The sequence below is a fragment of the Eupeodes corollae genome, chromosome 2, assembly GCF_945859685.1.
Source record: "Eupeodes corollae chromosome 2, idEupCoro1.1, whole genome shotgun sequence".
Classification (NCBI taxonomy): domain Eukaryota; kingdom Metazoa; phylum Arthropoda; class Insecta; order Diptera; family Syrphidae; genus Eupeodes; species Eupeodes corollae.
Window position 1 is genome coordinate 43,605,837 of NC_079148.1, and position 17,304 is coordinate 43,623,140.

The window sequence follows — 17,304 nt, forward strand, 5'->3', positions numbered from 1 at the left end:
ATCTTGTTCACTAATATCGCATTAGAACTCAAATTTAAAGTTAAATCCCCACCTCCCAAGTATGTCCCCGATTTCATCAAATTTATGGAACGTATTTTCTTCATTTGGCATGCCCCTTATAACCAACCTTCTTCCATACCCTGACTAACCGAAACTTTAATACATATCTCAATTTGTTGTGATGTAGTCGACATTGTTTTCATCAGAAATTATTAAATTAAATTGATTGTTCAAATTTGGTTTCAATAATCTCTCTTAATACAAATTCGCATCAGTCAACATAACTGTTTATCTTAATTATTAACTATTCATTTAACTTGAATGCAAGGCAAAGTTTAAAATACAATTATTTTCAATTCCACGTTGGAAATGCCGCTTGAACTCTTTCGATAAGCAAATGTTTGACTTAAACTGGCTGTAGGCTGCAAAAGGCAACACATTAGGCAAGTAATCGGACCTTTGTGATACTATATTCGAACTAAGGATTTCAAACCATTTGAAGGTTTATTATAAATCATATGAAAGTGGGGTCGTCGACTTTGTGATCCCATCATTTCCAGGAGCTCCAGGTCGAAATTCATGCAATGTCTTCTCAGTGCACCTAAAACGAAGGTAATGTGCCACCTACCAACAGAAATGAGTTACTTTGAGCGTGTATCATCAAGTTTTGGTAGAATTAGTTGTAGATAACAAAGAATATTTATATTTAAGCGCACTCCTTGTGTCCCGAAAGGATTAAAAGCAGTTATCCTTAATTAAACATTACTTATATAAATTCATTCCTCGGACACCTTTTTCCGAGATATTCTTAAGTTTAAACATCATCCTGACCATCCAATTTAACAACCGCGCACACTCCTTAAGTTTGGGTAGACACCTGTAACCATAGCCAAAGCCAGTTTACAGAAAAGGAGAACTGACAGCAAACAAATTTGTTATTTTATTTAAATAAAATAGAAAACATATAAAGTATAAAATGTGTCTTTATCATTAGAAAATTAACCGATTGTGTACAATTTGTAAGTAAGTTTAATACTTTGTTTTTTGAACAACCGATTCCACTAAAATTACAATTATTTACGTTTTATTAAAACAAACTAATAAGTCCCTAGTTTATTTTTAGAGACGCCTAAAATTAATTTAATTCCTGCACATAGTTTTCTTTTGAGTTTAAAAAGAAAACACAAAAAACACCAATGAAATCATATTGAAAAATACATAAATTACATAAAATCTTAAATTGCGCCCTTCATGGCCAAGTTATGGGTTTTCTTTTCGAAGGAGTTGCTTCTTGAGCTGCGTTTATTGTGATGCCATTTGATCGTTTTTTAGCAACACTCGGAAGAGTGTTGAATGATAGTTTTATGTATTTTGTAGGATGGAGGTCATACGAACATGGGGTTATTGTAGGAACAACCCGGGACATCTGAAAGTCCTCATTGAGTGATATTTTTGTATGAAAGTCATGTGCAAGCGGTTGCTCGGGTGCCGGTGGATATGGTTGAACTTGAATAACATTTTCCGGTGCAGAACATCGCTGTTTTGAGTGTCGCTTTTCCAAGGGCTGTGCAAATGTTTCATAGATTCGAAGGAGTTCTTCATAGCCCATAAATTCAATGTTTGGTATTTTAAGATGCCGCTAAAAGAGAAACAAAAACAAAAACTTGTTTGGATTATCACCATGGAAAAATATAACAAATTTACTTCGTTTAGGATGCTTGTTATATCATCACGAGTTAATAGGCCATTTATTGTTGAGTCTTGACTCATAATTTGAGGAGTTTTGCAGTTTTATGTCACTTTATTTATATTTAAAAGTTTGATTTTAGAATATTTGAAATCAAATTGAAAATTGATCCTTTACAAACAAAATTTCGGTAGAAAAGTTTGGCAAATGTCATGTATAAGAGAGAAAGTGATTAGAAGGCATTTTATTTTTGACAGTTGGAAGTTCTTGCAGTATTGCCATATTAGAATTTTAATCTTTTTAAGGTAACGTTTCCATTGACAAAATTATTTTAAAAAATTGAGTGTAGTGTTGTACGGGTTAAAGAGCCATTTAAACATCTTCGTTGGCCGTGATAATACAAAAAAATAACATTGGTATGTATTTCTCCCGAAAGTTATAATATTCAAGTATCTCTGAGCGAGTTGAGGCAAGCAATAAAAAGTTGTTCAAAGTTGCCTGCAACATAGTTCTACGACCATCTCCCTGTAACTTAAAACTGCCATATAAGCTAGCTAAGTAATAAGAAATTACGACGATTACGATGAAAAATACAATGTAATTTAAAAAATTTCATTTTAGAAGTTGTTAAGTTGTCTACACTTCAACGCCATGGATCTTGAGAGTTGTTTACTTAATATTGTTTTTGATAAACTAGTTGCTTGCTTTAGATCAACATGTGATACTAATTGCTAAGATTGTAGTTTAAAAATATGAAAAAAAAACATTATATTGAGTCGAGAAATTTGCAATGGTATGTAGGGACAGACAAATAAAAGCGTTCTTTGCAACTAGAACTAAAATGTATGTTGTATTTACACTTTTGTGCATACAACAGCGAGTTAAGTTGTGAGTATACTAATAACCAAAATGAATACGTCTTTTAAGCTGAGGCTCCACATGAGTAAAATCCAATCCAACTTCTCTTCCCAAATCTCATCCGTAATCCAGTGTTTTTTTTGACTTTGAATATTATGTCTTGCGAAGAGCAACCTCAAATGTCACATTTGACACAACGGTTAATCTGTTGCTTACTTTTTTGTTAATTTACCTTTTGTGTCTGTAGTTGTAGTTTTTTTTATAAAATTAAGTTTCAAACAAGTTATATTAAAAAAATGCCTTTGGCTAAACAAAAAATAGACCTTTTAAAAATAAAGTTGATGAAGAAGCTGGAGGAACTACAGCTAATTATTCAAGAGGATAAAAGAAAACACAGGTTTTGGGTGAATCCATTTCTCGAAGTCAGGGAGCTTCATGATTTGGAGGGGCACCTACTCAAGGGAGGACGGTGCAGACTATAACAATTTTTGTATGATGTCGGTCGATAACTTTAAAGTTGTTTGGTGCCTAGTAAAGATAGTTTTAAATTAATGAATTTAGGTACATAAATATTTTAAAAAATTGTTAACATGTTGAACCTGATATAAAAAAATATATACAAAAATGCATTACGCCATATCGTTAAGATACATTGGATTGGTTATTCGTATACAAATCCTTAGAATTTCTTACACCGGTGGTTAGTCGCCAATCGTTCATTGTAACTGAAACAGGTAAGTAATATGTAGCAAACACTAACAGTATAGGAAATTAAATATTTTTCACTTTTCTTTAATTAATTTTACTTACTTAATATGCAAAATATGTAGGTATGACCACACTCGACGACAATTTAAAGAAAATGAAATTTTAATTTCATAAATACTGTGCAAAATGGACGCTCACTACTACAAATAACACATACGTCAAATTTGATGACAGGATTTCGATCCACTCGAAATATCCAAACTGCGATAACCGGATCATGGACTGGATGGTGTCTAATGGATTATCTGATAGGCCAATAGTCCTGTCATCGGATATTTTCAATTGAAACCCCAAGTTACCAATTAGCCTTCTATTACATTTAACAATATTTATTTGAAAAACATTAAGTTTCGAAATGGATTCGGAGGATTCAATTATTGAATATTTAAACAACTTGGAAGAAGTGGGCAACAAATTTCAGTGCAATATTTTTCCAGGCTGCTGCTTCTGATTTTAGTGTCTTACTTACTTAAGGTGGCGCTACAGTCCTGTGTGAACTAGGACCTCACCCAACAAACTTCTCCATCTAGCTCGGTCCCTAGCAAGATGTCTCCAGTTTTGCGCTCCAAGTTGGGTGAGGTCACCTTCCACTTGTGCGCGCCACCTGATCCGCGGTCTTCCTCTACTGCGCTGTCCTGTGGGTGCGGATTCGAAGTCTTAGTGTCTTACAACCAATTATATTAGGCTACGGCTCCTTTATTGCCGTAGTCCAATTTGTCAATCCATTCCATTTTCAATTTTTGTTTTCAGCCATTTTTGAAATGATGGACATTTATATTAATTAATTTAAGTTAACTTAGTTTTTTTTTATAAAACATTGCTACCAAAAACCTGACAGTTTTGTTTTTATTTTGTGATTTGTCAAAATTACAGTGTAAACAGTTGAATTATATGTAACCGTGATGAGAATACATGAGTTTCTCAACAATAAAACTTAACCGACTATTGAAATGGTTCTTATTTAAAGACCATATAGATATTAAAGTGAGTTTTATTTTTCATATTTACTGAGGCATGATGTGTTTGCTTCTTCCAATTTTAACTTTAATTTGAAAACGTCGCTAGCATTAATGTCAGAAATAACCTTTCCACCTCAATGACTTCGATCATTTCACTTTTCGAATACATTTTTTTAACAGTTGATTTCTGCCAAGTAATATTTATATTTATTTACTGTTGAATTAAACAATTTTTCTCAAAAAAAAAATATTTGTGTTATTTCCGATCGATCAGTATATAATTTTCATAATCTAGTCAAACCGAAACAAAGATAAATATCCATTCAACAGTTTTTCCTATTTCATTTCAATGATAACTTTAACGGGCCCCTTGATGACGTGACGAACCATCGCAGTGAGTTCCCTTAAAAGATTTTAATGTAGACAGAGACAAATTCTAAAAACCATTTTTCCCTGGGACGCACCTAATGTGAGCACCGGCGAAATGACAGCTCAAACCTGTCAACTTGTCAGTTGTCACCTATCTGTCAATTACCCACAAGAAAATTTGCGTGCTCTACCGAATCCCATCCACATCCCTTGAATAATTCTATAAAGTTAAATTAATTACAATTTTTTTATTTAAATCTTAGTGTAAATTTGATAATTTTAGATTAGTTAAGATGTTCAAAAAGTATGAAAAATTCCCATCGTTTTCAAAACCATTATAAAAATATCTACAACAAATTTTCTTAATTACAAAATTTTTCTAGATTCGAGGAAAAAGAAAGTGTGTCGTCCATCCAACAACTCAAATCATCGGTACAAAAGGGAATACGCACAAAACTCTTGGAATCTTATCCGCAACTCGAATCGCACATTGATCAGATTCTTCCCAAGAAGGATTCCTTTAGGATTGCGAAATGGTATGTTAATTGAATTCAATTTGATTGAAGTCATCTCACCAGAAGTCTTTGTTTTTTTTTTTGGTTTCATAAATAGTCATGACCATATCGAGGTACTACTCAATGGCATTGGAGATCAGGTGTTCTTCCGTCATCGTGATGGTCAGTGGATGCCAACGTTAAAACTTCTTCATAAGTTCCCATTCTTTGTGACGATGCAGCAGGTAGACAAGGGAGCCATTCGTTTTGTGTTGAGTGGAGCGAATATTATGTGTCCAGGTCTCACGTCTCCAGGGGCATGCATGACGCCTGCGGAGAAGGGCACTGTTGTGGCCATCATGGCCGAGGGCAAGGAGCACGCATTAGCCATCGGAATCACAACTCTTTCCACTGCCGATATGTAAGTCGAAATGGACTTAACACTCATTCAGAATTTGTGCACTGAAGAAATTGTGTTCTTTACAGTGCTAAAATTAACAAAGGAGTCGGAGTAGAAAACTGCCATTATCTGAACGATGGTCTTTGGAAGATGAAACCGCTCAAGTAGACGAATATTAAACGATGATAAGATTCCTGCATTTCTATGGACTTAAAAAAAAAAAACAAAAAAAAATAATAACTTCTTTTTAAAGTGAAAATATTCTTTTATTTTATTGTGCAATGATTGTTTTTCCTCTTTTCTATAATTTTCATTTTTGTGGGCATAAAAAATGAATTGGTTGGTTTTGTCGGGATGGTTACGAAATGATAGAAAACAAAAATCAAGCAAGGACCAAAGCAGTTCTTCAGATTCAATTTGCTGTAAAAAAACGTATTTTCCAACTATTTTCTTTTTTATCATGGATTTTTGACAGGGCAAGTACAAATTAAGAATCAAAGACATAAAATTCTGCCAATTTTGATGCTGTGGAAACATGAAGTTTTGAGTGACTGCTGATTTCACTGGTCACAAAAAATTAATTAAAATCATTTTATTATCTCGTTCAATTTCATTAGTTACTTCATATTATATGAATCATTGAAATACCTGAAATGTTTCATGGTTTTTTCTATGCATTTATTATGTTTGTTTGATATTACGTATTTCGGAAAATGAAGAATGAAAACACAAAAATTCTCTTAAAGCTTTTTGCATTTTTCTGTTAAAATTTTAACGTATTGTTCAGAATTTAATTAATGTTTATGCAAGATATTCTGATTCTACTAAAACTAATCGATGAAGGTATTAATTAGAGATTGAGAATATCATCGTCACGAATAAAAAGTTTGGAAACAAAATTAAGATATTGAAAAAAGATAAACTGTCAAATTAGAGCTGAAACATTTTTTTTAAGGAAATTGGTGCTGCTTCTAGTTTTGTAACTTCAGTACCGGTATTATCACAAAATAATTTGAAAAAAAAATTAAATCAAGGAATTTAAAATCACAATATGCCTTTTGTTTTATTTCTATACGACCATGTACTGCTCGTATATCTATCTAAGGAATCAAAAGTGTGTAAAATCCAACAGGAATACAAACATTTAAACTTTTTTTAGCCATGTTCATGCTTGGGGCTTGAAAGCCAAAAATTGAACGAAAAATACGAACAAAATTTGATTTAAACGAATTCCTGTACTGAGAACAGAATGAAAATATTTGTATACTGATTTTTGTCATACATAAAGTAAATCATAAATTCTGCATTATTATTTTTGTACGGTCTTGGATTTTGGATTTCTTTAAGAAAATAAAATTGAACTCAAACTCGTGCAATGTTAGTTTGCAGTTTGGAATTATTGTTAAACAAAAGTCGACAAAAAATGGAATGGAGTTTATATTTAAACATATTTGAATATTTATTTTAAGGTGAATTTTCAGTCCATTTTTATTATGTGCTTGACGCTGTTCATTGATCGTCTGTCTGATTGTGGTCTTTTTCAACTAAATGGAGTAGCAAACATTATGGGGAGACACCTCGATCTTATATATTCTCAACTGATTGCGATAACTGTGTTGTCTATGCGAGCCTTCACCTTCTCTCAACCTTGGATCGCTATAATCCTCCCCTTAATCTCTCCTTCCCCATTGAAATTAAAACAACTTTTTTGAAATTGAGAATTACTGTTATAATTTTCGTAGGGCTGATTTCTCCAAACTTAACAATCTTCTTAGCTCAGCCGACTTTGAATTAAGATCCCTCTACTTAACAGTTGAGTCATTTACGAATTGGTTTTATTTGATTTTTTCGTACTCTATTGAAGAATCAGTACCGTCCTCTCGTAAAAAAGATTTCACCTCTGCTCCCCCTTGGTACAACAGAGAGCTCCGTAGCCTTAGAAATACCCGTAACAAGCTTTGGAAGATTTGTTTACAGTCCAAATCTGATACTGATCGCAACAACTATCTTCTCGCCTATAATTCTTTCTCTGAACTAAGGGAATCCCTTTATAACCAATACCTCAACCAAATGGAAAATAACCTAATTTGAAGTTTATAAAATTCAAACGAAAATCTGATGGGTTTCCAGCTTCAATGAGTTTCTCCAACATAATCTCCTTTGATCCAACAACCATATCAAATCTATTTGCTAATTACTTTAGCAAATCGTATACTGAACATCTGCATGATCCTGATTCACACTACTTTAGTTATTTAGATGGTTGCACTCAAGCCTCTCTGTCATCGTTTATAATAACTGAAGAAAGGGTACTTGCCAAAATCGTAAACCTAAAAAAAAAAACTTTAACCCTGGTCCTGATGGCGTCCCATCAGTTATTTTAAAAAAATGTATGCATTCTCTGTCAAAGCCTCTAACTTTACTCCTCATATATGGAAAGATTCATTTATATTTCCCATTCATAAACAAGGCAATAAGACTGAAATTAACAATTATAGAACTATTGCTAAACTTTTATGCATTCCAAAACTTTTTGAAAGCTTAGTTTACGATTCCGTTTATTTCCATTGCAAGCCTTTATTCTCCTCCGCTCAACATGGTTTTCTTAAAGGTAGATCCACTACGACTAACTTAATTGAATTTATATCCAAAGTTTTGTCAGCCCTTGAAAACGGCAAAGAAGTTGATGTTGTATACACTGATTACAGCAAAGCTTTTGATAAAATATCCATAACATAATTTATCTCAAACTAAGAGCTCTAGGCTTTCCATCTATATTTATTACTGGATAAGCTCCTTGCGAATAGGCCTTATAGAGTCCTTTTCCTTAACTCAGTCTCCAATCCTATACATGCAACTTCTGGAGTCCCACAAGGTAGTCACCTTGGCCCCCTTCTCTTCGTCTTATCTGTAAACGATGTCTGTCTTAAATTAAAAAATTCGGATATCCTTATGTTTGCGGATGATAAAAAAATGTTTAAGATTATCTCTACTAAAACTGATTCCTTACTTTTACAAAATGATCTTAATATCTTTTTTGCTTGGTGCATGCATAATTGCCTAGAGTCAAATGTAGGTAAATGTAAACGAATGAGAATGACCTTTTCGCGCAAACAAATCCGATCTCATAGAGTATACTACTTCCTTAATGACGCCGTCAACGTAGTCGATTCTATTAGAGATCTTGGTATTATGTGGGACAAACACATGAATTTCCATTACCATTTTGACCAAATTATTAATAAAGCTAATAGATCTCTCGGTTTTATTAAGAGATGGTCAAAAGAATTTTTCAACCCCTATGTAACTAAAGCGCTTTACATTTCCCTAGTTCGTCCTCATCTGAATATGCATGCCAAGTATGGTCTCCCTTTTATGAAAACCATTCACTCAGAATTGAAAATGTTCAAAGACGTTTCGTTCGATTTGCCTTACGTGGCCTCCCCTGGGATGATACATCCAACTTGCCTATTTTTGCCGATCGACTAAAACTGATAGGTTCGCACCCCTTATATATTAGACGCAAAAACGCTGATATATTATTTGCTCACCAATTGTTAATGGGCAATATATATTCCCCGGCACTCCTGAGTGATATTCATCTTAACACCAACCCTCGAAATATGCGATCTGTTTCCCTTTTCTATATCCCTCATCACCGCACTAATTACGGGTACTTTGAACCAATGTCCAGAATTCTTCGTCACTGCAACGCTGCTATGGTAGTCTTCGATTTCAACATTTCCAAATCCCATCTGAAAGATACCCTCTACTTTTTCACTATTTGAGCCCGAAAAAAAAAAAACAAAGCATTTTAAGCTAGTGTTAAGTTAAGTTAAGTTATGATAGCTTGTATTAAGCTGAATAAATAAATAATTATTGACAATCAAAGTGTACTTTGCCTATGGGTTTTTATAGCTTTAAATACAATTCGACTTCAGGGTATTGAGATATTATTTTTTTTAATTCGAAAATTATATAGGGCTTTACAGGTTGTCTAAATTTATGAAGTAGTTGTTATATTTAAATTCATTATTGTTTCTCAAATCTATAATGCTTTTGCTACTACACAAAGTTTTTTAAATATATTGAAGACATATTTAAACAAATGCTGAAAACAGGCATCTTTAAGATCTGACCAGATTCAAAAACCGTGCTAAAAATTAACTCGGAAACGTATTTTATAAAAATATTAAAGCATTGAATTCGAGGCCTATCAAAACTCTAAAAATCTTTTAAGCCAAATATTGACTATTATTTGTGTGCCTTTAAAAAAAAAAACGTATGAATAGAAAAATTAAAGACGAGATTCCTATTGACGACAACTTAATTCTTTTTTAAAAGTAATGGTTTGTTTGTTTCTCAATAATTTTTTAAAATGTTCAGGAAAAGCTCACCCCTCAACATTTTTTCAAATTAAATCAATAATGACAAAATTAGTTTACTTACTTCTTTAATCTAAACCGTGTCTTTTATCATTTTATCAAATGCAATCACAGTAAGAAAATGATTTAAAACCGAAGTGATGAAGCTGCATTGCCTATACTATTGCCTATTGTTACACAGGAATTATATTTAATACATTGATGTTTTGTAATCGTTAAAATAGATGCTGCGCTCTGTGATTTCAGAAATGAGGGATTCAAAGGCACTCATTTGGGGCATCCAGACCCTCCTGGTTTTCTAAATCATGTCCTAACTATTCTTGTTTTTGGATATACATAAATATAAATAAATTAGGTGACGAACAGTGGGTTGAGAACTAAGGCCTAGTGATTTAAAACTCTTAACCATTTATGTGTGAGAGTCATATCAGGAATGAAGGGGACCTAAATACATTTGTTTGCCGAAACCCGACGGCTAACTTGTGAAAGCACTTTTCATGAAAAGAATTACTCTTGAAGGATATTCGCATTCCTCGCAAGAGGCAGTGCCTATGAACAAAATGTAGGTACCACATATAAGGATTGAACCTTATACCTCTAGCATGACAGTCCCACTCAGTTTTTTTTTTTTTTAATTCTTTTTTATTAATTCATTCTTAAACCTATCTTAAAGCTAGACAAAAATTCATAACACTAGCCTAATTATCCATAACAACTTAATGGTCCCATGCGGACACTCTAAGTTAAACTATAACAGTAATTACTAATGCCTTTCGGCCCTAAGATCTATTTTACTTCAATTTAAATTTCATTTATTTTCGTATTTATTAGAAAATTTTGAAAAAAACTAATATTAAGATCCTTTTTTATTTTTACTTAAAAACTACTTAAAATAAGGTCATTAATATATAACTTAAACTACCTATTCTACCTATAAACTACTTATAACTTAGAACAGCAAATTTAACGTTTTTTGTTTCTATATTTTATTGTCTTTTTTTATGTTTTTTTAATTTGTTTTCCTTTTTTTATATTCAATGTTTTTTTTATTTTTTTTATTTTTTATTTTTTGTTTGTATTTTTTTTGGGCCACCATGCCTATTCTACTTAAAACTAAACCCTAAAACCATAAAACAAGTATGTAAGCCGGCCAAGGCTTTAAACCCCATCCCGACTACCCACTTTCAAGTGCCGATTGAAACCACGAACCACTTGCTTCACCCTATCAGTTCAGTCCCGTTCGGACACAGCCCTACTGACCCGAAGAAGCTCTGCTCCGCCTTGTGCCTTGACGTCCCGATTGTACAGAAGTGGCCTATGCACTGTTCGTCGTCTGACGTGGTAGATTAGCGGAACTGCCAATCTATTCTGTATCAGAGGAATGCCTCTGGTGGAATGAAGCCGCTCAAGCGTGCACTTTCAAAATACTCGCCGTTCGGATAGATCGCCCCAAAACTTAAAGTGTTGGTCGAAGACATAGCTCTTGCAATGTGGCCTCGAACGAGTTTTATCACGAAATTGTCAATTCTGTTGATTCGAGCCCTGTTGTATAGGACCTCGTTTGAATAGTAATGCACGTAAGAAGATTCGGCTGTTCGATATAAGACGGTACAGCGTCGTAAACACTGCCGCTCCAACACCCGAAACTTCTCCATCTGGGAAGGGGCAACGTTGAACCACACAGGACAACCATAAAGAATCATTGGCCGTATGAGGGCCATTACCTTCACTCTGGGGTCAAGCCGACTGCTAAAAAACAGCCGTTTCGTCAGAGCGAAGGCTCCTCTGGCACTAGTCAGAGCTGCATTTATATGTCTGTCGAAATATAAATACTGATCTAACCAGATACCGAGGTACTTCACTACACTTTTGCTCGCTAATGGCTGCCCGTGAAGATCAACGATGACCATCTTGCGCCGATTCTTGCACGTATCCCTCGTGGCCCTAGCCAACGGAGTCCTAAACAGAATTGTCTCCGACTTCTGGACATTTATTTTCAGTTTTTTAGTCGTCTCAATATCGCTGAGTTTTGTCGAAATCACGCTGCAAGAGAATTCTAATAACCTCAACCTTTCGGGCCGTTCTGTACGCAATTAGATCGTCGGCGTACGCAATTGCCTTTGTAAGACTACCTATCAGATCGCTGGTGTAAATGCTGAAGAGAATCGGCGAATTCACCGCTCCCTGTTGAAGACCATTTTTAATTGAGAATGTTGTGTTAGAAGTTACATTGCCACTTTTGACGACAAACTTTCTACCGTTAAGCATATCATAAAGTATATACAACAATGGCTTGCTTATGCCAACCTGCTCAGTTTAGGGTAAAAACCCTCTAACCATACAGTGTCAAAGGCCTTTTCCAAATCAACCAGAACAGCACCTGTGCATTGTTGTTTTGATTTATTCCATTGGATATCAGAAACGAGTTTAGACGCAGCATGAATCGTATCATGACCCGCCTTGAACCCGAACTGTTTATCCGGAATTATTTTGTTGTCCGCAGCCCTATTGATGATCTTGAGAGGATGTACCACATCGGTCTTCCAGTGCATTGTTGAAGAGGGTGGTGTAAATTGAAGATGAGCTGAAGATCAACCTTCGTCACTAACAGGGGACTTGCTCAGGTTTGCTCGGTGATTATGGCATTTGCCAAGGAATCGTCATTGAACCGCATGAAACCGCGATCTATTTGCGCTGTCCTGAGTACGTCTCTGTTCTCTTCAGTTCTTTGGAGTTTCAGACACGGAGGTCATTATCGTTCTATTTTCTGAATATTTTGTTGATCTTAGGGAACTTACTAGGGTCACTGGATTTAACTGACCGGATCTTACGGTCCCAGTACTTGTTAATTGATAACCTGTAGTTCTCCAACACATTGACATTTTTTATTGACAACTTCAGTGTCCTAACTTCCAAGTTGTTCAACGCACTAACCATCATGCCACGAGTACTATGAGTAAAGCATCTGGACCTCGAAATACCAGCAATTATGGTCGATCTAATGCATTTACTGATAGCTACAGTTAGGTGCGAATTATGGAATGATCATCATCTTTGGACCACTTTTTTTTTTGGAAATTTAGAAGTGGGCAACTTTTAAGTCAACACTGGGTGTTACAGATTCACGTTTACCAATTTTTTTTGTTAACTAAAATTAATGACATGGATTTGGATAACCTCTGGTTCGTGCAAGATGGCGCACCATGCCACATACCACAAATCCACTTTTTTTACTAAACAAATTCCCAAATAGTACTGTCAATTTAGAAGTGGGCAACTTTTAAGTCAACACTGGGTGTTACAGATTCACGTTTACCAATTTTTTTTGTTAACTAAAATTAATGACATGGATTTGGATAACCTCTGGTTCGTGCAAGATGGCGCACCATGCCACATACCACAAATCCACTTTTTTTACTAAACAAATTCCCAAATAGTACTGTCAATTGAACGCCTCGGAGTTGTGACTTCTTGATGGTTTTTTGTGGGGAACTGTAGGGGGTCTATGTAATGTCAAAAATCCCGAAACGTTTGAAGCACTTAGACAGGCTGAGACCATGTACAAAAATCTTGCGCGATTGGAGTGCCACAGCAGAGGTAGTTTATAAAGCTTAGTTAATTGAAAACATACCAGTTTCTTTTATTTACTGCATTTTAAGAACCTCTCACCAAGTAAGTACTTCGGCGATCAGGTTGAATATAATTTAAAAAAATTACTTAGCAAAATGTAACCTATTACATTTTTAATTTGTTTCAAACAAGTGTCTCTTATTCCGTACCCCTTACCCAAAACCAAGGTACAAAAGCACTCTTCATTCAGTTTAAAATGTATACATATACACAAAACCTAAAAATATTGAAATCTTAACACTCAGAAGAATGACGTACGTACGTTTAAGAATTCTCTGAATTAAACAAGTCATGAGTGAAAAATCCATTTCTACTACGCAGTTTCATATAAAGCGACTCATACTATAATGTATGCATTATTTTAACATAATTCTTTGTCGTCCTTGTTCTTTAGATTTGAAAAAAATGTTTCTTTTCTTATGTACATACTTAAAAGGTCAACAGCTTCACTAACAATACCCTTCTATATGCATTTCGCGCAACCTCATCCCACACACGTTGTCGTCTTCTATTGTAAATAGAAAAGTTCTTTAAAAAAAGTGCTAAAACAAAATATCATATATACACTTAAATATAAAAGAAATGTAGGAAACACCATGTACATAGGTATATGAATCTAGTTATCTAAAAAAATGCATTATTCCAGTCATTGTCACATTCAGATTTAAATAAGACCATAAGCAAAACTTCTCACTATTTCTTCGTACCTACATTTTTATTCATATTTATCCGCCTCTACAAACCTACCTCCCATAAAATTATTGCTTGAAAGACCATCATGGTGATGATAAAAAGGACAAACCATGTTAGGAAAAAAAAGAAAATAAACAAGATGTAATTTGAGCTCGCCGGCTACAACATCAGGGAAGTGATGACGAGTATACGTCGCTTGCAACCCAGACGTAAACGAACTCGCAACACCTACCTCCCCTACAACAACCACCCACAATCCACTCCCCACTACCTAATGTATCAACAAAAACAAGACGTATATTTTATGACGGTTTTAATATCGTCAAAATCGATTTTACTACAACCACCTGTTGGCATTTTTTCGGATTCTCTCCCTAAAGCCCCTAATAATCCATAGTATACGTATCTATGAGTCTTTCCAGTCGCATACCATACCTACACAAAGCGACGTAAAACGTAAGACCAAGGACCGACCGTCCGACCTAGGAGCCCTTCTGACGCCACGACATGGCACGGCGCTCTATAACTGTATGGCAGTGTGTGGTAATGACAGCGACAGTGGCGTTGCGCACAGAAGCATATAGCGCATTCATAAAACTGCCTCTCTGATGTGGCTGCCTCATGAATGGCCCCAAAGAGTGAGTCAGAGTCATCAAAATCTAGAGATTCAAAACGGAACAGCATAAACAAAACTGACAAGGAGGATGTTTTGACAGAAGCTATACGTAAACGTATGCCTGTGCGTCCCTCGACACTCCTCGCTTCCGTCTCTGCTTCCCACTACACGTGCCATAACACCGTGCTAATAATACTCGTACCTACCTTCTATTTAGCTGTTATTTCCATACAAACTAAAAACAACCCCTCTGTGTTCCATCTGTGAGAGAAAAACACCCTCAAACCACATGTTACAAGAAAAAGAAGACAAAACAACAAAATTCAATATGGCTGCTGCAACGGTTGCCAATTGAAGCTGCCATATTGATTTTTCCAGGACCTGCGCACTTCCGTTTCCAGCATTTTTAAGAATGTCAAAACAAAGAAAAACCACAAGTTTGTTGTCGAATGTCGACTATCTGGCTCAAAGACTCTATCGAAAATTTGTCACGGGCATATACAGTTAAATTCTCTAACAATATGGCCGTGGTCGGTGATTGTCGTTCGCGAAAAATCAGAATCTGAGAAAATTCTTTTTTAGTTTTGAAGTTTTTCCTCAACAAAAAAACCTTCCTTTTTCGGTTGTTTTGATTTTTCCACAAACGGGTGTTGATGCGAAGTGAAAAATAGTGATTTTATTTTCATTTGTTAGATAAATAAATTTGAAGAGTAACACCTTCATCAAAAAAAAACAAAAACCAAATAGGAGCAACATTCGAAGGGAAGAAGAAAAATAAAACACAGAAGGAAAAAATTGGTAAGGTCAAAAATTTCACTCCTGATGTACCTAAAACGCTTGATTGAGCCTAACACATATCCTAGCCATATAAGCCCTGCGGAGCTAATGCGTCATTCGCATGGTTTACCTTCATATGTAGGTATAAAAGGAAAGGGACCCTAGTGCAAATACATTAAAGTATAAAAAACCGTCCAAATCCTACCTCTCTAACGGTAAAATAATGGCTGCTATGCTATGATGATGGAATGGAAGTGATGAATCAGAGTTCCTATCAGGAAGTATATACCTAAGTATCCTTGCAGCCTTACACAATGTTGTTGATTAACTATCGATTTGTCGTCGCTTTTATATGGTGCTTGGTTTGGTTTGGTCTATCTTCTTTTATCCCCGGGGGTACTTTGCTCGCTTAACTTCACAGAATACACTTACTTGCGGACAGCAGACGGGATTCGGGAAGTACGGTTTGGTGGGGATTTGTTTAAAAGAATAAAGGACACGATTATCTTCTCTTTGATCGCTGAAATTTGTTGCATTCTTCTCGTTTTTTCCACCAGAGTGTGAGGAGAATAGGAACTGTATAGAAAAAATCATACTTAACACCTTTCAAAAAGTCAAGAACTCGAGTAGCTTTCAGTTTAAGGACACTATAGAGCTCTTTATTTATGGGATGGTGGTTGCAGCTAGTCATGGGCAAAGAATTCCTTTTTATTCCTCTGATGATGATGCATAGAGTAAGCATATAACATCACATCTTTATACATCCTTTTAAGGCCGTTGGCGTTCCTCTTTTATCTGCGACACTATACCACTACCTACCATATGTTAGCTTATTACAATAACTTACTCTTGGCATCCACGGGGCGTTATTTAAATGTTCGTCCTTATTTCATAGAAATTTTGTTACTTTTATGCATTTAAGTTCTGAAAATTCAAAGGTTATCTATTTTATAGAAGGGAAAATGTGGGGGTTGAGTTGATTTTTCATATAATAGTAAATGTGTGTCCTCCATTCCGTTCTTTTTGTTTCTTCTTATATTTTTCATTAAGAATCCTTTTTTGTTTTTTTTTCTCTTTTATTTTTAGTTTTTAAGGACATCAGTGAAAATGTGGTAATTAAAATAGTGCACCCACACAGAAATCCAATGCGTTTGTGCTTTTCCAAAAAACAAAAACAAGTAGTCAGTTTGTTTTCACCGTGAATGGTTGTTTTTTCTGCATAAAATTAAAAAAAAGTCCTTGTCAAGGATGTTGAGTGAAAAAGAAAAAAATTATCCAAAAAGGTGGTACAAAACTCAAGTATATAGAGGAACGAATGTTACGGGACACACATAAATTATGTTATATATTCGAAAACGACACGACGACGTAGAGGAAACGGCTGAAAAACTTAAGAAGTACGTACTTGTTTTCGCGGTTTGTTGACTTTTTGAATATACGAGTATTAAAAACGTCATATATGTTTAAAGAACGAAACTAAATATTATAGAATCAAACGGTGTTAATACACGCGCCTTGTAAATTTATGGTAAGAAAATTCGTGAGTTTTAGTATAGTACTTGATGCAAAAATTATAAATAATGTTAGCTTTTGCATTTAAGCCTGAGTAATTTTATTTAGAGGTACCTATAAGTTTCCTTACGTACTTAAAATACAAGAGGTTTAACA

The 17,304-nt window shown here is 34.8% G+C and overlaps 3 protein-coding genes across 3 annotated transcripts in view; 2 read left to right on the forward strand and 1 right to left on the reverse strand.

Annotated features, from left to right (window-relative positions):
- Positions 1-965: 965 nt before the first annotated feature.
- On the reverse strand, positions 966-1,902 carry LOC129946286 (uncharacterized). The gene is made up of 2 exons (XM_056056420.1): positions 1,705-1,902; positions 966-1,639 (listed from the first exon to the last, which is right to left on the reverse strand). Exons 1-2 carry the CDS (start codon positions 1,768-1,770, stop codon positions 1,250-1,252), a joined length of 456 nt encoding a protein of 151 aa, XP_055912395.1. The 5' UTR covers positions 1,771-1,902; the 3' UTR covers positions 966-1,249.
- A 2,883-nt stretch (positions 1,903-4,785) lies between these two features.
- Positions 4,786-5,793, forward strand: LOC129946183 (malignant T-cell-amplified sequence 1 homolog). The gene is made up of 4 exons (XM_056056269.1): positions 4,786-4,945; positions 5,025-5,177; positions 5,254-5,556; positions 5,622-5,793. Exons 1-4 carry the CDS (start codon positions 4,935-4,937, stop codon positions 5,701-5,703), a joined length of 549 nt encoding a protein of 182 aa, XP_055912244.1. The 5' UTR covers positions 4,786-4,934; the 3' UTR covers positions 5,704-5,793.
- Positions 5,794-15,319: 9,526 nt separating this feature from the next.
- The window catches only part of LOC129945751 (brefeldin A-inhibited guanine nucleotide-exchange protein 3), a 40,743-nt gene continuing 38,758 nt past the window's right edge, over positions 15,320-17,304 (forward strand). The window contains exon 1 of the mRNA XM_056055652.1: positions 15,320-15,657. The gene's annotated coding sequence lies outside the window, so the exon portion shown is untranslated. The remainder of the gene's footprint in view (positions 15,658-17,304) is intronic.